The 20,853-nt window shown below is 39.6% G+C and overlaps 1 protein-coding gene and 1 long non-coding RNA gene across 2 annotated transcripts; one reads left to right on the top strand and one right to left on the bottom strand.

Moving 5' to 3' along the window:
• The first annotated feature begins 499 nt into the window (after positions 1 to 499).
• On the top strand, positions 500 to 4,320 carry LOC311613772. Its single transcript, XR_014793515.1, has 2 exons — positions 500 to 2,408; positions 2,658 to 4,320. It is a non-coding gene; the product is annotated as an uncharacterized lncRNA (long non-coding RNA).
• PPP1CC (protein phosphatase 1 catalytic subunit gamma) lies at positions 3,487 to 20,621 on the bottom strand. The gene is made up of 8 exons (XM_084868072.1): positions 20,326 to 20,621; positions 10,021 to 10,152; positions 8,870 to 9,100; positions 6,959 to 7,063; positions 6,168 to 6,391; positions 5,829 to 5,963; positions 4,793 to 4,853; positions 3,487 to 3,887 (listed from the first exon to the last, which is right to left on the bottom strand). The coding sequence occupies exons 1-8, from the start codon at positions 20,378 to 20,380 to the stop codon at positions 3,817 to 3,819; spliced, it is 1,014 nt and encodes a 337-aa protein (XP_084724198.1). The 5' UTR covers positions 20,381 to 20,621; the 3' UTR covers positions 3,487 to 3,816.
• Between the last annotated feature and the right edge of the window lie 232 nt (positions 20,622 to 20,853).

Raw genomic sequence — 20,853 nt, 5'->3', positions numbered from 1 at the left:
ACCTGGGGCTTAGTAAAATAAGTCAGAAAAAGACAAGTATCACATGGTCTTACTCATATGTGGAATCTATCAAAATAAACTGATGAATGGAATGGATCCAGAGACTTGGAAGCACTGAATCGAGTGTGGAATCTCCGAGGGAAGGCAGGGAGGGGAGAGGTAATTAACCAAAGACCTTATATGCATATTTGTATATCTCATGGACACAGATGGTGGGGTGTTGAGGGCCTGGGGCTGGAAGAGGTCAATGGGGGTTGGGGAGACGGGACATATGTAATACTTTTAAAAAATATTTAAAAAAAAATCTGGGTAGTGACAATTTTATACAATCCCTCCATATCAAGCTTGTACAGTGCTTTGACATGCTTTCTGAATATTTCTGGAAGTATGTAAGACTGTTGCCACCTGATTAATTTCCAATATTTTGCGTGCCTTATATTTTAAAATTCTTAGGAACTTATATATTGATTTTTCACAGAGAGGAAAGGAGAGGGAGTTAGAAACATTGATGAGAATCATCAATCAGCTGCCTCTTGCACACCCCCCACTGGTAATGTGCCCACAACCAAGGTACATGCCCTTGACCAGAATCGAACCTGGGACCTTTCAGTCTGCAGGCCGACGCTCTATCCACTGAGCCAAACTGTTCAGGGCCTTATGAACTTTTGTTAGCTCAGAGTATAAAGTTCTTTCTGAACTTATCTAGGTAACAAATTTTCCTATTGAATTGTTGCTAACTTTCTATTTGATTACAGATTTTCATAATTAACCAAAGTGCTTTATTTAATTCTGTAACATATTTATACTTCAAATAACTGACAAATGATATAATTCCCACAACAGAAATGCCTACCTGTATTGGGATTTATTCAGATATTTGCAACAAATTCAAGCCATGCTTGTTCCAGCTCCTGAAGCTATTTGATCAGATGGGTAGCAGTCTCTGTTCACTTAGTCAAGCACAAATTCCAGGGAAGCCAGGAATTTTAAGTATTCATTCTGTTTCAGTCTTGGGTTAAAGTTGAAGGCATCTTCATTTTCACTCTTTTTCTGCAGCTCACATATATAATCCAGCAAGGATGAATGATAATTGACTTTTCCTGCACCAAGTTTTCCTGACATTGCTTTGCATTGCCATTGATGCAAACCTTAGAAATACCTTTTGTATCATAGAGCTGTTTACCAAAAGTGCAAGCCAAGTTGTAGGTACCTTTTGTGGTTTAATCGTCCAAATCCCATCAGGAAAAGCCTGGGAGCAGGGGTCTAGTCTTCTGGTCTAGGCTCAGGTGTGCATCAGATTTGCATAACTGAAAAAGTGAAGTCATCCACACAGGTTCAAGGTAGCCAGTCTACAAAGCTGAATGAGCTTTGGGTCTCTTTTCCAAGAGGTGGGAAATGGGTATACAGAACCCAAAAACCTTTTAACTTTTTGTAGTTCTTTTACTGTCTTCTACATACCCAAACATGCATAAAACATTTCTTTGCCCTCATGCAGATCCTAGTTCTATCCAAACTACCACATTCATGCCCTTCCTGGATAGTATGATGCCTTAGTTTACCAGCAAACTGAGTTTCCTTTTAATTCCTGTACCTTCATGGCTCAGCACTCACTTGTTCCTAGTCCCCATGTCTCAAAACACACTTGTGTGTTACGTGAGAAGTCTCTGGTCTTAAATGAAGGGTGCTGTTCACTGCAAGCTAGTAGGTGTGGGTAGGCCTAGTCCATGACTTTAATGGATGGGTTTAAATTATATTATACAGGCTGTTTAGTTACATTTAAGGATGGCTATCACCTATCTTTCTGAATAGTTTTGTAATGGTGCTGTTATCTTAAGAGCTGGAATACATTATAAAACAATCACTTAAAACAAAACTACCATTTAAAATATTACACTAATAATTGCAACTTCATGTTTCCTAGTTATTTCTTTTACATTGCATCTGCTGAAAATTATCCATAAGTGTTCTGTATGCAGTCAGTGCACAGAAAGGCTTAGCTGTCCACAGCTCAGAATCAGGTCACAATCAGCCCACAAAAGGTAGATGACTACTTACAGTCAACCAATTGAGATATTCAAACACATGAAACAACCGAGTAATTATAAGGCCCCAAGTATAACTATTTACTGAATACTATTCTAAATTAAACACTCTTCTGAGCATACTACATTATTTCATTCAATGATTCACACTGAGGGGCTAGGGACAGTTGTGGCTCAGCATTTAAACTCCTCACTTAAATTACACAAGTAGGAGACAGGGCTTGAACCAGGTAAAACCACTAGCTTATAAAATAAGAAATGTTAGGGTAGACTGGGAATTACAAGGTAAAGCCTCAAGTTCTGTTGTCACATAGAAGTTTCAAATTATTCAAAGCTCTTCTAAAACCTCACATCCAGCCGGGACCGGTTTGGCTCAGTGGATAGAGCGTCGGCCTGCGGACTGAAAGGTCCCGGGTTCGATTCCGGTCAAGGGCATGTACCTTGGTTGCGGGCACATCCCCAGTAGGGGGTGTGCAAGAGGCAGCTGATCGATGATTCTCTCTCATCGATGTTTCTAGCTCTCTATCCCTCTCTCTTCCTCTATGTGAAAAATCAATAAAATATATTAAAAAAAAAACAAAAAAACAAAAAAACCCTCACATCCAAAAACCAAAGATTGACATTGTTCTCTACCTAATCAGTGCCATGCCTGTTGGTTTTTTGAAGATAATTTTAAGCTAGACACTCTACTCCACACTCTATAACCTAAGCAGAGTGGCCCAATATTACAACTTTATTTTTGAAATCTTAGAAGTGACATAATTGACAATGTCCAGAGCATAGATTCAAGACATATGAAAGTGGCCTTTGACACAATCAATCACTGTTCATTTTCTTCCTATAGTCAAAGAGGTCTGGGAGAATTACAGGAAAAGTGAAATGCAACTGTGGACTTATCACCGGATGTGGAGCAGGAAGGTGCTAGTGCCAAGTCATGGAGTCCCACTTCTCTGACTGGCAGAGGAACACCGGGGCCAGGGACTCGCGATGCCTCAGGACCGAGCCTGTCTGTGCGGAGGGGAGGCCACCCCAGCGCACCTGCCTCTTCCCTCCGTCGGTTCAAACTGCCCCTCATGAGCAGGACCTCTTCAAACTCCCCTTTGGATAGAGCTGCTTTTAATAAAATGACACGTGTTACCCACTTTTAACGTACTTTGAGAGATTAATATGTGCAGGCAACACGTGTGACAAATATAAAGTAGCTCCTGAATTACCGCCAAGTCCAACTGAACCCAGACAAAAAGAAAACTATGAATACAGATGAAATCACAGCTCACCAAGTCCCACACCTCCCCAAATATATTATGGGAGGATAGTTTAATCTCATCATGCCACTTTAGAAACTTAGCTACATCCAGGTTAGAACTCAAAGAACATGAGCATGCATGTTAGAATCCATCTTGGGAAAACAGACTATTTGAAGGAAGACAAATTCAAATAGAAATTGTGTGGTTTTTCAGAGCAATTTATTCAGTAACATCTAGTCAATATGCCATCAATAGTTCTCCTGTGTGTATTGTGCTGATAAATTGACACTGAGAGGATTTAACAAGTTCGTCATTTAATAAGTCTGAATTCACTTTTATCACATGGTATTGTACACGGTCATCTGTTGAAACAGATTTCTTTTGAACAGATCTTGGGTTTAAAAAAGTCATAGATAATGTAAGTTCTGTATAAACTGGTGGATAGGTAAGTTAGTTCTTTTGTTTTGACTTATAAGCCTCAACTTCACCGCAGAATAAAGACTGTAGGCCAAAGAAAGCATAATCGCTCAGTCGTATAGAACAGTATTGTTTCTATAATTTGGAGCTTTCTGAAGGGACGGGTTCAGGCCTGATGCAACTGTAAAAAGATTACTTAATGAATAGACTATATGGAAATTGTACAAAATGTTATTAATTTTAATCATTAATAGCTTAAACAGCACTATGTTACTAATTGCTATTCAAACTCAAAAACCTGATTTTGAATCCTCAAGAAGGTGGCATGGATACACAAACCATACCTCCTTATCCTTGGGGGTGTCAATACATATTTCAACAGAAACTTTGGCTTTAGGAAAGAGTCACAAACATTGAAAATAATGGCTTTGTCATTTTAAGTATAAGGTAGAGGAAAGTGTGCTTTAATTAAATATACATTATACCAGTGATGCTGGCAAGGTTGAAAGTTACTCCTAATGTTGACAGCTATAAAAACCAGTTTGTACATGACAAGACAATGAGAGAAATAAGTAATCCCTTTGAAACAAATTCCTAAAAAAAAAAAAAAATAATGTTCACAGTGATTTGTATCAACAGTATGCATTTTATGACAATAACATATACAGACTGAGCACCTTAGGGCTCTCTTTATATCCTAAAGAAAACAAGCATTTACATTATCCATGGTTTTTACTGAACTAAAAAAAGAAAGTCAATTGTACACTTACCCCTTAGACAGGATAAACTGTCTGGGGTGCACAGATTTAACACCATCATTAAACTTGTTTGCAAAAGGAAGAACTAAAAAACAAAACATTTTTTCTTGGGAGTGAAGTCGTGAAGTCTTTCATTTGCTGTTATAACCAGCAAATGCCATTCATTAACTGAAAAAATGGAAGGGAGGGCCCCACAAACACACTATTTGAGCAAGCTGACCAATACACATTACAGTTTTAAAAATGAAGGCTATATACTATATGTTACAAGTCCCAACTAGGCAGTGTCAAAATGATATCTATTTCTTTGCTTGCTTTGTGATCATACCCCTTGGAGGTGTTACCGGTCTCGTGGCACTCGGCTTCTTTTTCTCTGCAGGCTTTAAAATCTGCAAAGATGCAAACGACAAGTGCATTTTAGGAAATAGACTCAACCCCAAATCTTCTTAAGATCTCTTAAATGTCATTCAAATCTTTTATTCAACAGGTTTTGACTTTAAAACTGCCCAACAACGTTGAAAGTCCCAATAGCTTATTAACATGAACCAAGTTGACAAGTAAACATTTTGGTAATAAATGTTATGATGAATAGATAAGATATACTCTGGACAAATTATTTTGCCTCTGGAAATTTTCTCAAGTTACACCTTGTAGAATAGTTAGGCTACCCCCTCTGACATAAGGAGAGCAAGGGCTCTGAGGGGACCCTCCCACATCTCTGGGAGCTGCACGTTCCTTGTTTGACTCCATTTAACTGCACATGACTTCAGCGGCTCTATTTATATTTATGACTGGGGTGGCTTGAAGTGGTACAAGTTTGACATAGGTGAAGGAGAAAGAGAGGGAGCAGCAGACTTTACTTTTTGTAAATGGCTTTTGTGCCGAGTGAAGGCCAAATGATGTCATGGTGCATCAACAGAGGTTTAGTAGAAATTATACCAGAGAAATTTACACTAGGGAAAAGTGGTGGGAGAACTGAGTAATTAATCACAGCACATCTGGCACATGGAGTTAGCACTATTCTCACATGCAATCAGTGATTTAATTTAAACTGAACATCATACTGACACTATCGTTAGATTTATAGTAAAGGGGACATCAGCATAAAGAGCTAATGTATTGTTTGTTTGTTTTTTTAAATTTCTTTAAAACCTACTTAAATAATGCAAAGGCAATTAAATTGGACACTAGGGGAAAGGTTCCATGATATTGTTTTCCTTGAAAGAGGGTTTACTTATTACTGAACTAAGATAAACACTGGTTAAGGGAAAATAAAAATTTAGTCTAACATAAACGAACAGCAAGCAGAAAGCATTTTTTTCCTCTGAGACATAAAAAGAAACAATGTTGAGAACATCCTCTACCTGAAAAGAGCACATTAGTGTTTCGTCCACACTCATCATGGCACCTGCATTGTCAAACTCTCCACAGTAATTGGGTGCAGAAAACAGAGTGACCAATTGCCTCTTTGCAAAAAATTCGTATCCATCTTCAACCACCTTGGAGAGAAAATGTTCTCAGTATAAGTAGGTGCAAATTTTAGGTGAGTAAAACCACTCTTAGTTTCCTGTTGAGCCTGATACCCTGCAGGTCAACTTCAGAGACATTTTGTATAAACAAGCAATACCTACCCACCAAAATCAACAAGGAGAATCTTGTCACACACATGCTCTAAGTGTACATGTAAAATTCAAAACCAATACCTGATGGGCTCTACATATAAGATCCAAATCATGCTTATGGAGGAATTTTGCAACCACTTCTGCACCAAATGTGAAGGACACTCCTCTGTCATTTTCACCCCAGCCTAAGACATCTTTATCGGGGTCAGACCACAAAAGATCACAAAGAAGACCTTGATCTGGTACATCAGTTGGTCGCATAATTCGCCGAATCTGCTCCATAGATTGAAGATCTGGTGATAAACCTATTAAATAAGAAGAATGTAAAGAAAACCACTTCAGAGAGACTCAACGGCGAAGTTTTAAAATTAAACCTATGGATATGTTTTCTTACTAAGCTCTGGGTAAAAAAACCCAAAAACTGAATTAGCACTGGGATTTATTTTAAGCACTCATCTGTGGGCCCAGTATATTTAAACAGTATATGGGAACAGTTACTTCAACATGCATGAAATTAAAATTCTCTTTTGAAAGGATAAAACACAGACGCGGGGAAAGTCTACTGACATTTTCGGTATTCTAGATCTATGGTCCAGAATGTTAACTGCTGTGCATTTTGTATTTAAAGTATTTTCAGTTCTGTTTTCAAATCAAACGGTTACAGAGTCTAGAATTCCCTATAACAAATCAATTGCTTACTTCAGACTTCTATTCAAATAATCCTGGTTGTGCCAAAGTGAATCCATGGTCAATAAGAGTTATCTGACAGAGGAAGTCATCCCAATGATAACTCAAAAATGTCAAAATATACCATTTAGAGGGGATAAAAAAAACCCTACGGTTCCATTTGGAATTAAAATCAGCCCACATACCTCCATGACAGCAAAATATTTTCTCATCCACGATGGCTGCTATCGGTAAACAGTTAAAGCAGTCTGTGAAAGTTTTCCACAGTTTAATGTTATATCTTCTTTTACCTGTGAAAATTTTACGATGGTTAAAAAGAGACTGATACATGGCCAGCATGACTGTAGTTGAGCGTCAACCTATAAACCAGGAGGTCATGGTTTAAATCATGGTCAGAGCACATGCAGGTGGGCAGCTGATCAATGATTCTCTTTCATCACTGAAGTTTCTCTCTCTCTCTCCCGTCCTCTCTAAAATCAATAAAAATATATTAAAAAAACAAAACAAACAAAAAACACACACAACCCTGGACAAAATTAAAAAGCTCTCTTTGGATGACCACCAGCGCTCCCTGAGATCTCTCCTTTGCCCATGTGCTGCATTTGCCAGTGCCAACAATCCCCATCCTTCTTGAAGTCTGCTTTGCTCCTTGATTCCTTAGTCATGCAACATATTCCAGCATCTCCTGTAAGTTCCTTTGCTATGTTGTTGGCTTCTCTAACAAATATTAGGATTTTCCCTCCTGTTGTCTCTGAGCATCTTAACTAAGTCCTGGGCCCCTGCTTTCTCTTCTATTTCTCTACATTCCCCCAACCCCCATTCCATTGCCCAAGGCCACTTCAGATCACTCCAGAAAGATTTAGCCTGGGTAATTGCCAACATCTCTGCAAGCTTTCAAATCCTGGGATTCTGAGCCAGAATCCCTAATGTAGTTTCCTATTATTATATATTAGAAAGTTCAGCCCGAGCAGTGTGGCTCAGTGGTTGAACATCGACCTATGAGATTATGGTTTGGTTCTCAGTGAGGACATATGCCTGGTTTGCGGGCTCGATCCCCAGTGGGGGATGTACAGGAGGCAGCCAATCAATGATTCTCTCTCACATTGATGTTTCTATCTCTCCCTTTCTCTCTGAAACCAATAAAAAAATAAATAAAAGATTATCAGTAAAGGATAACACACAATTCACATTGTATCCAACAACAAATACCTCTCAGCCTTACCATTATTGCAGTCATAAGGTTAGAAAGAAAATAGTGCAGAGTGTTGGTTATACTTGGGAAATAAGGCTATCACTTAAACCAGCAGTTTTTATATTGCCCCACAAAAAAATCTACATTTGAATAAAACATCACCTTAATAAAGTTGACAATAAAAATTTAATAAAACATGAGTAATTGTTTTAAAAGTCTATAAACCATCAAATGAAAGCCATTTATGTCAAGGACACTTTTATGCCCACAAGAAGACTGGGTGGCAAAATATGCCTGCCTGATGGGATGGGGGCCGCGTAAATACAAGATCAATAATTGAGTCTTCTTAATGACCAAACCAATGCTGCCCTTCTAATTTTTAAAGGCCTTTGCATCAAATAGAAACTGAAAGTGATGTAGCTAATATTCCCACACTAGGATATACATCACAACAAAGATCATCTGGATTTGAATTTCAATGAAAACTTCAAAGTACTTGTTGAGATAACAGTTGTATAAAAGGAATCCTTATTTAAAAAAAAAAAATTTTTAAAAATTGATTTCAGAGAGGAAGAGATAGAAACATCAATGATTGAACAGCTGCCTCCTGCACATTCCCTTAGGGGACCGAGCCCACAACTTTGGGATGTGCTCTTGACCAGAATTGAACCTGGGACCCATTCAGTCCACAGGCCAAGGCTCTATCCACTGAGCCAAACCTGTAAGGGCACGAATCCTTTCTTAAGTTAGCTGTGAATATCCATCTACTCCTCCCACCGCCCAAAAGAAAATACTAAGAAAAAGTAGATGAAACAAGAGAGAGATGGTATCAACAGAACTATGTTAAGTTTATGACCAAGTATCTCAATTTAGGTAACCCTTCCTTAGATATAGAAGTACTTACATTCATCATAAAATCCGTAAATTCTATTGATGCTGGCACATTCGTGGTTTCCTCTGAGAAGAAAAAAATTCTCGGGATATTTGATTTTGTATGCCAGTAAGAGGCAGATAGTCTCCAGCGACTGCTTCCCCCTGTCCACGTAGTCCCCAAGAAACAGGTAGTTGCTTTCTGGTGGGAAACCACCGTACTCAAAGAGTCGAAGCAAATCATAGTATTGCCCATGGATATCACCTAGAAGCAAGGGTTTTGTTAAACAGTGTCTTCATACTTGTAGTGCATTAACAAAGCTTTGAAAGACATTCTTTAAACATTCATTGCATAGCGGCAATGCCTCTAATAAGGACAGTTAAATTTGATAGCTAACACTAATTTCCAATCTTCTACCTTTTTAGTTCAATTAAGCTTAATAAAAAATTTAAGTGTACGTGTAGATCCACAATCCCACGCAAAACTCAACTAATTAATTTATTTTGTGGGAAGATTACTAATGCCTAGGCAGGCCTTCTTGCCAAGTAACACAGTTTTCCTTTCAGGTCCCTGATCAATATCAGATCTCTGACAGCTGAGTCTCCTGTACTGTGTCTGCAGAACCACTGCATTTCTACTGAGCCCTGACACCAGGTGAACAAAGATACATACTCACTCTACCCTTCAACTCCCCCCTCACAGATAATGCTAGAGAATTTATTTGCTTTATCAATGTAGTTAAATATACTGGAAGAATATAACATTACTCAGATAAAGTTTAGTTCTTATATGGATTATCTGCTTCTATCCTGTAGAAAAAGTAAAACTATAAAGTGGCACCAAGGAGGTCTATTTTTAGGCATAACCAATTCTACTTTAAGCTTAAATATAATTCCTACATATTCATATAATTCAGACCTTTTCTTAGCTCTCCCTTCTGTTTCATTCATTTCCTTTTTCAATGTCTCTATTCCTTCAGCAAAATAATTTTTAGTAAATCTGAAGTACATCTAAGTAAACTAAGCCCATCAGAAGTATTTATTCTAGAGCTGTAATTATTTAACTTAAAGTAGTTCCAGGTTATTCACAAATAGCAAATGATTATGCTGGCTAATATAAGGTATTCTATATATCCTTGCCTCAGTTAATCAATCTCAATCACATGTTAGTGTTCCAAGACTTACCACATATTTTGAGTGGTGCTTCAAGTTCTAGTAGGATAGGCTGACTGAGAAAGATCTCTCGAGATTTTAAGCACAGTCCTCTGATTTCATTCTCCTGTAGCTGGACATTCTTACCAGGCTTGGACCCTCTTACTGTAGGGGAGAAAAAATCCAATTACTCAAATGAAGTCAAAATGCAACTGAATGTAAGTTAAAAAGATACAAACTTTAGGTAACGAAGAGGTAAAATAATAGTTTAGCTTTTTGGCTGGCTTTATTTTCGGGACATTTATAAAGAACATGATTTTAATGCCTAATTAGAATCTTAAATCTTAGCCAGGATTTCAGAGGTTATTCAGTTGCCATCTTCTATACAGAGTTAAAGATACTGTGTGTGAGGATGGTTAGAAAGGTCTCTCTTTTACTACATGCTGAAATCAGACTCCCTGTGGCTTGAGGCCTCAGTTCTGCATCCAAGCCACACAATCAGCCTTGTTTGTTCACCTACAGCCCGCCCACCAGGCCAGCTCTTTTTGCCTCCTGTCTTCTCTTCTCCAGCCTTATAAATGAATTAATATTTGCTCAGCAGGTTTCAGAGATTATCCCATTACTGAGATATTTCTATGAACCACGTTTTAAAATGTGAGATTGGAATGGCTCAGACCCCCATCTCCCTCCGAATCAGTGTTTTTCAGGTATTTCTTCAGGCCCCTGATTTATCTATGAAAAATTAAGTATTTTGACTTCAATAAAACACATTGTAGGCTTGTTATACATGTTTGGCAGTGCAATTTCTATGCCTGCATTTTTAAATACAATTATGCCTCCACAGGGCAAAGGATGTCTGCTTGTGCTGTAAGAAAGGCTTCCCGGTAATCTGAACAGTAAACACGAGCAAAGGGAGAAAAAGTCATAGCACAGCACCAGACATCCTAAACTCACAAGTACCCACATCAGAGCGCTCTGAGGTCTACTCACTGTCAAAACAAAGCACAAGCTCTCTCCCCTGGCCTGTAACAGTTCATTTTATCAGTCGGTAGGAAGTGTAGGAAATAAAGCAGGCATTCTTTGCATTAGAAATAAAGTGAGAAAACACAGGACCAGACTAAATATAAAATGCAAGCCTGCATCTTTCTACCATTAAAGCCAATAAAAAGTGACTTAGTATTAGCAAAACCACAAAACCCATCAGATTAAATCAACATTGCTAACTTAAATTTTATTAGTTTTGGAGGCTTTATTCCTATTCAAATTACAAAATCATTTGGCTTAATTAGTTGAATAAGAGCAATAGGCTTAACAGGTTTGTATCCAGCTTTGCTCTGTAACACCTAAGTAACATTACAGAGTGATCAAAATTACAAGTAAAAAAACTGACATTTGTTGAGAATTTTTCCCCATTACAAAGGGCTGTGTCCTCATTTGAGAAACATTGTCCTACCTAGGCGAAGCCATCCTACGGCCTGAAATCACCAAAATCCCTCAATTTTCTGAAGAAACAAGTTTTGAGCAGAATTAAACTGTATAGAGTGTACACACACACACACATATATATATATATTTATTCCAATGAGAGATAATGAACAAGAGAGGACCAAATTCTTGAAACACACAAAGAAACCAAGAGCGCGGATTTGGAGCCAGGAGCCCCAAGTTCTATATTGGTTCTATAGCGTTGGCCAAACCACTACTTTAAACCCCAAAATATGTGACTGAACTAAATGATTAGCCAGTCTCTGATCAAACTATGAAACAAAAAGCAATTAAAGGAAAAATACAGTAATAACTTTTGAGGGAAGACACAAAACAAATGCATATATAACACAACAGCAACTGAGCAATAAAAAGTGATTTTTCCACAGCAATTTCTCTCTCTTGCTAAACACACACATGGTAGAGAACTCAAAAAAACACTACCAGTGGAAAGATGATGTGTTCTTGATTCACTGGCCAGAAAACCCCAATCATTAGTGATTTTACCACAAGTCAGCCAGAAACTTGGGCAGACAGCCCAGCAGAAAATTTTATTTTTGGCTTGGAGGGGACTCCTTGAAACTTCTGATTGCAACCTGAATGGTTTTCAGCAGAGTTCACATTTGTGAATGAAGAGCCTACTCTATTTTTCAGGAGTCTGTAAACATTGACTCACACCTATATAGAATTCAGGCTATACTTTTTACATGAATGCTCTAGTAGTAAATCAATGTCATCATATTCATACTGCGAACATGAATTTTACTGGTTTCGGAGGCTTCCCATTATCACCTTTAGATGCAGTTTATGGTAGTTTTCTCTTATTCTGTCCTGAGTGGAAATGCAGAGTTTAGTAAAGAGAAATACTACTAACAATTAAAAATTATTCTTAATGTGAAATTCCCCCAGAACTTAGTATATTTTATATTTGAAGAACACTGATCATTAAAAACAACATGGTCTCAAAGCTTTTTAAATCCCCTACAATTAGCTTAAGAAGTAAAATGATAGAAATTCCACCCAACCAATCTTCTACCAACTGGCAAATACCTGCTCATCCTTCAAGCCTCTCCTCTCCTCATAAGCCTGCTTTCCCTTCTCTGAAATGCTCTCAAACAGCCAGTCACACCCAGCACACACTTGTACTTTGTATTGCAATTGCAAATTCACTTCTCCCACTCATCTGGACCTAGGATAGAATACAAATCCCAAAAACACACCACTTGTTCTCAGAGTACATGGCAGGCACTTGATATTTGTTGCATAAATGAAGTGTGGATAAATCCTAAGTACTATTGACTTGTGGCATTAGAATTAAACATACACTCCAGACTACATACCTATTTCCTACAAGGCTTTACTGGAGTTATTTCCCTAGTTGTAAAAAGACAAGATTACTCTTAAATTTCAAGTTGAAGATAATAGAAGATAAAGATCTCAAAATGAGTCTTGGTAGCCCAAGTGAACACTGTACATATTTCTTAAAAATGGCCAAATCAGCCAACAGCATAAATACGTACTTCCCCATTTTCAATGTCCATAAAATAGAATCATGTATTAGCTGTGGCTAACATCTGCCAAGCACTTTCCGTGTGCTGGATACTGAGCTAAGGGGCTTTACATTGCTGGATAATCCTCAACAATCCTATAGGTTAGAGTACAATCACCTCCTCATTACAGGTCTGGAGAGGTTCAACGAGAGTTGGTCCAAAGTTAGAGCTTGTAAGGACACTAGGCCCAGACCGACTCTAGTTTTAGTGATGCTTCCAACATACTATCCTCCCAAGTAAGAACTTGGTCTTCATTAAACTCCCAAATCAAAGTTTTTATAGGACAAACCCCAATACAGCCATGGCTTCCTAAGAAAAAATTGATATGGGATATAAAATCATAATGCACCCTTATACATGAGAGGCATTAAATAAGAATTTAATCATGCAATCTGTTAAGACTATCAGTAGTTATTTACCATAACAATAGGCTACACAAGAAACCTGTCCTTTTTCTCTAGTACCTTACATTAGTGGAAGGCACAGAAAATAAGACAAAATGGGTACTTGGAGATTGTTGTTATAACTGCTATAACTAGAACTATCCCCTCCATAAAGATTAGAAAAGTAAAAGATCACCTTAAGAACATTTTATTACCATTAAAGACAAAGGCTACTTTTTTTATCTCTGTGAGCTGAAAGAAAAAGAGTACAGCAGTGCTCAATAAACATCAGTCCTTACTTGGAGGTTTAAAGCCCTCACTATGCTCTGTGCATGGGAGAAACCTATATAAATGAGAGATTCATAGGTGGGAAATTCAAGGGTTGTCACCTCAGGATAACTTCCTAAGTATTGGGTCGGCAACTAAGTAATTGCGGGTTTCACACATATATGGCTTCAGTTGAATTTTTAGGTTTGCAGACGTAGTACAAATGTAAAACACATTTTGTATTTGATAGTTGGCTATTCAGCTGTTAATCAGTAAAAAAAGTTTTTTGATCTGTTTTGTAGTTTTTGTTTGGCATTCGTTGAAAAATGGAAAATCAAAAGGAACATTTTCGTCATATTTTCCTTTTTATTTCCGCAAAGGGAAAAACGCATCGCAAGCTCATAAAAAGTTATGTGCTGTTTATGGTGACGAAGCCTTAAAAGAACGGCAGTGTCAAAATTGGTTTGCCAAATTTCGTCCTGGTGATTTTTCACTCAAAGATGAAAGACGCTCTGGTCGTCCAGTTGAAGTTGATGACGCCCTAATCAAAGCAATAATCAATTCGGACTGTCACAGTACAACACGTGAGATTGCAGAGAAGCTTCATGTATCACATACATGCATTGAAAATCACTTAAAACAACTTGGCTATGTTCAAAAACTCGATACATGGGTTCCTCACGAACTGAAAGAATCACAGTTAACGCAACGCATTAGCAGCTGCGATTTGCTAAAGAAACGTAATGAAAATGATCCATTTTTAAAACGACTGATAACTGGCAATGAAAAATGGGTTGTTTACAACAATATCAAGCGGAAAAGATCGTGGAGCAGGCCAGGTGAACCAACTCAAACAACATCAAAAGCTGATATTCATCAAAAGAAGGTTTTGTTATCAGTTTGGTGGGATTACAAAGGAATTGTCTACTTTGAACTCTTACCACCCAACCGAACGATCAATTCTGATGTCTACATTGAACAACTAACGAAATTAAACAATGCAGTTGAAGAAAAGCGGCCCGAATTGACAAATCGAAAAGGTGTTGTATTCCATCATGACAATGCAAAGCCACACACATCTTTGGTCACTCGGCAAAAATTAACGGAGCTTGGTTGGGATGTTTTGCCACATCCACCATATAGTCCTGACCTTGCACCATCTGATTACTTTTTGTTTCGATCTTTACAAAACTCCTTGAATGGTAAAAATTTCAATAATGATGATGATGTCAAATCGTACCTGATTCAGTTTTTTGCTAATAAAAACCAGAAGTTTTTTGAACGTGGGATTATGATGCTGCCTGAAAGATGGCAAAAGGTCATTGATCAAAATGGGCAATACATTACAGAATAAAATTATTTAGTTCCATGAAAAAATTGTCTTTGATTTTCTTTAAAAAATCCGCAATTACTTAGCTGCCGACCCAATAGCTTTTTCAAATTATTTCAATTACTGTCAATGGAATCCAAAATATTCCAACCAATAAAAATTCCATTCTCCGGAGCGTTTCTCATAAATCCAGGTGTGCCAGGTATTGCAAGGAAATAAAATTAGTAGACATCTGAACATATATAGGCTAGTGATCAATACATTAAAATATTCACCTTAGACCTTTCACATGACTTTTGAGTAAAAGTTTTTCTTTATCTTGCTAGAAATGGTGATTCAAAAAAATGCATTATGATTGTTATCAGCAAAGGTGTTCTGAACAAACGTATTTACTTATCTGGCAGATCATAAACTTCCCAGCAATTTTATTGAAAGCAAACTGATAAAACCCTACAATAATAAAAGAATGTCACTGGTGACTATCTGCAATGACAGCTTTCTCTCTCAAGCAACAGTAACTTTTCTGACAGCAGCAAGCAAAGCAGAGACAAAAAAAAAAAAAACTATGGAAGAAAAATGAAGGTAACTGAGATTATTTATGGGGAATGAAAAAGTATTCTTTGGTCCCTCAATTAAAGGCTCTTTAACTGTTTTGAAAGGTCATTAAAGGAATATCATTAAAAAAAGGCACTAGCTGAAATATAATAAAAATTTAAAATATAAGAATGGCAAACAAATATAAAAATAAACCAAGAGTCTAACAGGTTTGGCTCAGTGGCTAGAGCGTTGGCCTGCAGACTAAAAGGTCCCAGGTTTGATTCCAGTCAAGGGCATGTACCTTGGTTTTGGGCACATCCCCAGTAGGGGGTGTGCAAGAGGCAGCTGATCAATGTTTCTCTCTCATCAATGTTTTTAACTCTATCCCTCTCTTCCTCTCTGTAAAAAAAAAATCAATAAAAATATATTAAGAAAAGAATATGACACACATTCATCTCAATGACAAAATAACCTTGCAATATTGGACAGATTTGGAAAAATTAGCCCTGAAACCCAAACAAACAAAAATAGTGAATAATGAAACTTTCCCACAAACTACTGTTCTTTTCTAACACACACACACCACAAGAATGTTATCACCAGCAGGAAGACTTCCACTTTCTGACCATCTTAATTGTTTTCACCCCCCCTCCCCCCTTTCTTAGTGGCTAATTTATACTTTGGGCCATTAAAGGTTAAACCAATGTTCTCAAGGCAGTTTGTAAGAATATAGCTGCAAAACAGTCACTGCCCTCAATAAAGCACTTTGAATATTCTAGACCACATGTGTCAAACACACGGCCCGCGGGCCAAATCCAGCCCGCCAGGCTTTGCAATGTGGCCCGCACCTGGCTGTTATCACTGCACTCCGCTGTCAGTTTATGACATTGTCAGTTTATGACTGTTCAGTAAACCATTCGACCCGCGATTTAGGCTGGATTTTAGATTTTGGCCCCTTCTCTGATTGAGTTCGACACCCCTATTCTAGACCTACAGTGAAGCCAATTTATTAAAAAAATGTTTAACTTTCCGTAGTCTAAAAACCCATTTTGATAAAAACAACAACCATGGATTATTACACTCAACATTTGAAAAGAGACGTTAATATCAGTGATACCCACTCCCCTCTAGACGATAGGATGCCACTAAACCCTAGAAAAATTGGAGATACCGGATAAATCAAGACTCCTAAGAAAATCATCTGTTCTTACACGCTTTAGATACAGGGTCTGATCCTTAAAAATCTGTCCCAGGATTCTATGAACTCCATAGATGGAATTATCCCTTAGTCTTCCTGACTAATACTAAGACTTTCCAGTTTCCTCATCTATAAATCAATTCACATCAGAATATTATCTCCTTAACATTTCAATCTTTAAGGTCTACTATTAGCCTCAGATGTAAATTAAGTGAAATGATCAAATCCATATAGTATCAATCATTTCTCTGCTTCAAGATCAGTAATTCTCACATATTCAAATGGACCGAATGGCACACACTTATGCAGAACAAGCAGGTCATTATAGTTCCGCAGTTTCAAAGACATAAAACAATCTCACCAACCTCTACCGCCAGATGGGCTACTAATGCAAGGCCCAGCAGCACCTCTATTTCCCCAGCTGTGGAAGGAACGCCTGGCCTCCTGCTACTGTCAGATAAGGGGGCACAAATAATCTCTTCTATGCTGTGGTTAAGGACTGGAGTAAGTTTAGCTCATGTCTCCAATGAGCTTTCTGTCTTAACTCCAAGGAAAGGATGCAGCGTACAACTGATCTGCTGGAGAAGGAAGAGGAGGGGGCTCACACCACAGACTTCTTGTAAGTTAGGTAATAACAGCTTTAATCTTTACCAACAAAAATGTCCTATGATAACTGATCCCAAGTAAAGCCTCTAATCATTAAAATTATCTGGCATGAAAGGAAAATATAACTGCTGAAGTGTCAATTAGGAAAGATTACTTTTGTTTGCCTTGGTCAGCATTTTAAGAACTTTCCCCCCCCCCCCCATTGTTTGTTTATTATCTTCAGAACCAGGGGTGCTGTCTTTTTAGCATTAGAATGTAAACATGTTTCATATTACACCAAAAAACTAAACACATAAGTTAAACAATTTTAGAGTTTTAGAATATCTTCAGATTAACTCTTACACACCAGAGAATCAAATCAGTAAAGGTTTTCCAAGGGCCAGGGCAAAGGTCATATTTAAATCACTAAGGCAAGCCAAGCAATTATGCAGAGCCTGGCACAATCTTGCAGTGCGAAGTAGCCAGCTTCAGAGCAAAAAAGCTTCTCGCAAATCTGGACGTGAAAATAAGTCACAATCTCCAGGTATCAGAGAAAGTGCTAGCTCCCTGAGCAAGGTCGTTTACAAAGTATAACCAAAAGTATATTTCTCCAACACAGTAGAAATATCGGACCAAATCAACAGCTGGCTTATTTTCTCTCTAAATTGCTTAAGTTTTACTGTGCAGTTATTTAAATAACCTAATATTACAAAGGAGTAACAACCTTTAGGTTTTATCATCAAGGCAGAGCCTGGACAAAAACTTCCAAGATGGGTTTGCAAAGGTGATACTTTGCTTACAGAAAAACTACTAACAGGGTAAAGAAAGAACTGCAAAGCTGTACTGACTAAAGATCTAAACCAACATGCTGTTTTTTTCTTAAATAAGACTTCACTTTTGAGTTGCCCTTTTAGTACCATCACCAAGCTACTTCTCTACTAGCTGGTACAGTCCACCACCTTAAAAGACAACCGTGAACATGTAAAAAATTCCAACAGGGCCACAAAATTAACACCGCCTCCATTTTCAAATATACTTAAGTCTTAAGGTTTTTAAAGCATTACAAAATCCACAAATTTAATACCAATACTTTATATATAAAGTGTGTGTGTGTGTGTGTGTATATATATATATATATATATATATATATATATTCTCAATAGATCATCAGTTTCTTTGCCAATTTAACTTCAATGAGAAAAAAGTATATGGTGCAGCTAGCCTATTCATAAGCCATTAAAACACTACTTTAATCGAGAACTAAAAATAACAAGACTTAATCTTAAAATTCTGTTTCTAATTCACAGATTTCATTTTTCCTGTTTTCCCAGTAAAATAAAGCCCATCTTAATCTAGCCACACATTCCTGCAGCTATGCAGAATGTAAAGTTTTTGACATAAAAACATGTAATAGAAAGTCCTTTTCTTATTGCACTGTTTTAATCCACTTCTGAACCACTGCTCCCTCATATAAGGAGCTGTACTAAATAGTATGGGAAGTATTATTTACTTGTTATAATTTCTGGAACTCATTTAATGGGTTTTCGTTTTCTTTCAAGAACGAATAGGAGGAAAGACAAAAAAAAGTATAAGAGGAAAAGTCCCCCACACAGAGTAGGCTATTTCAGGAGCTTATTTTAATGACAATTCAAAAGATCTGCAAAAGCCAGAGCTGTCCATTGTTCACCACGCTCTTGACTCCCTCTCACAGCATTTCCAGTCCAACAATATTAAGGACAATATAAAGGCAAAAAAAGTTAAGGCCCAATCAACTCTATATTACCCAGTGGCCCAAATCAAGAAAGGGATTCAAATTCCCCTAAAGCTTTGAATAAGACGTTAGCATTAGACCCGTTCAGGAACCCAAAACGTGGAGCAGCTCACTTTCCCGTCCCTCTTTAAAAAAATCCCGACTTCCTCCGTCTCCCAAATCAATATGAATCCAGTGCCAGGCGGTCTGAGGCCGGCCAAAGTAAAGCTTCATTTTAACCTTGGGGTAACCACCGGACACCTCCTTCTTTCACGCACAGGGTGAGCTGAAGCAGTTTTAGCTCCTCACTCACTGCCTGGCTTGGAAATCTGTCATAACTCTGTGACCTTGCTCGAGTGACTTCACCTCTCTGTGTTTGCTCTGAAAAAAAAAAACCACGAGAAAACAATAGCAACAACTTCGCAAGGCTGCTGGGAGAACTAGCTAAAATCTATGCAAAGTGCTCAAAACAAAACAAAACAAAACAAAACAAAACAAAACAGCCGGACACGCAGGAAGCTCCGGTGATCACCGTGGTTGTTCATGTATTAGATGTACGCCCAGAGCCTGTCACTCTGCAAAGATCCTAACTGTCACCATCGCTGGCTGCAAGTTCAGAAAAGAGCGCGGAGACCTCGCCAGCACAGGGCAGCCTAAAAGGAGTTCTCGGGGAGCGCAGGAGGAGGTGGGTCCCAGCGTCCCCCGGAGAGGTGTTCGGAGAAGCCCATCCCAGCCCCACAAAACACACACACACAAACGAGCGACAGGAAAGAAGCCCGCCCTCCAAGCCGGGGGGACCCACAGCCTATCCTCGAAGTCGCCTTCCGAGAGGACCGGTCCCAGAAAGTACGGACCCCGCCTCCAGGCTGGACCTGGAACCCCCCTCTCCCCGAGACCCCCAAACCCTTCTCTCCTCCCAGCGCCGGTCCGGCGTGTGGAGAGCCAGAGACCGGACCGGAAACGTGGGGGTAGGGAGCAGAGTTTTCAAATTTCACGGCCGAGGAGGAAGGCTGCGCCCGAGTCCGTGCAATGAATGAGCGGCGCTGGGAGGGCGAGCGGCGGGACCGGGTGCGGGACCCCGCCGGCCGGCCGGCCTCCCCTCACCCCGGCCCGGCCCGGCCCGGCAGCCCCCGGCCCGAGGGCCAGTTCGCGGGCTCACTCCCCTCTCGGTGCTCAAGTCCAACTGGCCTCCCAACTCCACCTCCCACCCCCAACCGCCTGCCTCCCCTCAGCCCGCCCGCCGCCTCCTTCACCTTCCAGCAGCCGTTGGATGATGCTGTCGACGTTGAGTTTATCTATATCCGCCATCGCCTCCCCACCGCCGACCCTCCCGCAGCGGCGCCGCCGGCGGCTCGCGCCCGGGACTCACGCCTCCTTCCCCGCGCCACGAGCACAGACGCGGCAGCGGTGGCGGCGGCGGCGGCGGCGGTGGCAACAGCCGCGGCGGGTCTCCCCCCCAACCGCCCCGCTCCCTGATTCCTCCTCTCTCTCCACGGGAACCACGAGAAGAACAAAATGGCCGCCGACTCCTTAGCTAGCCTCGGGCGGCGCACGGATGCGCGCGGGGGAGTGCGGCGGCCCTGCCGGGACTTGTTTGTGAGCCATTGGGCGCGCGGAAGGGGGCGGGGCCTGAGCGGGGAGGGGGCGGGGCCAGAGCGCGCGGCGGGGGAGGGGGGCGGAGACGGTTGAGAAAGTAGAACGCAGCGTTCGGATCCTTCCGCCAAACGAGCTGAGCAAATAGGCCCCCTGGCGGGAGCGGGAGTTGCAAAATTGCAAGCGGG

Source organism: Pipistrellus hanaki (genome assembly GCF_964339955.1).
Source record: "Pipistrellus hanaki genome assembly, chromosome: 19".
NCBI classification, from domain to species: domain Eukaryota; kingdom Metazoa; phylum Chordata; class Mammalia; order Chiroptera; family Vespertilionidae; genus Pipistrellus; species Pipistrellus hanaki.
The sequence above is the reverse complement of the archived record's forward strand: the minus strand, read 5'-3'. Positions and strand labels throughout refer to the sequence as shown.

Coding starts and splice junctions, on each gene's coding strand:
- PPP1CC (XM_084868072.1), bottom strand. CDS start 20,380: ATGGCGGATATAGATAAACTCAACGTCGACAGCATCATCCAACGGCTG. Junction 6,392..6,958: donor AATATTTTGCTGTCATGGAG/GTATGTGGGCTG, acceptor CTTATTTAATAG/GTTTATCACCAGATCTTCAA. Junction 3,888..4,792: donor ACCGGTAACACCTCCAAGGG/GTATGATCACAA, acceptor ATCTTTTTACAG/TTGCATCAGGCCTGAACCCG.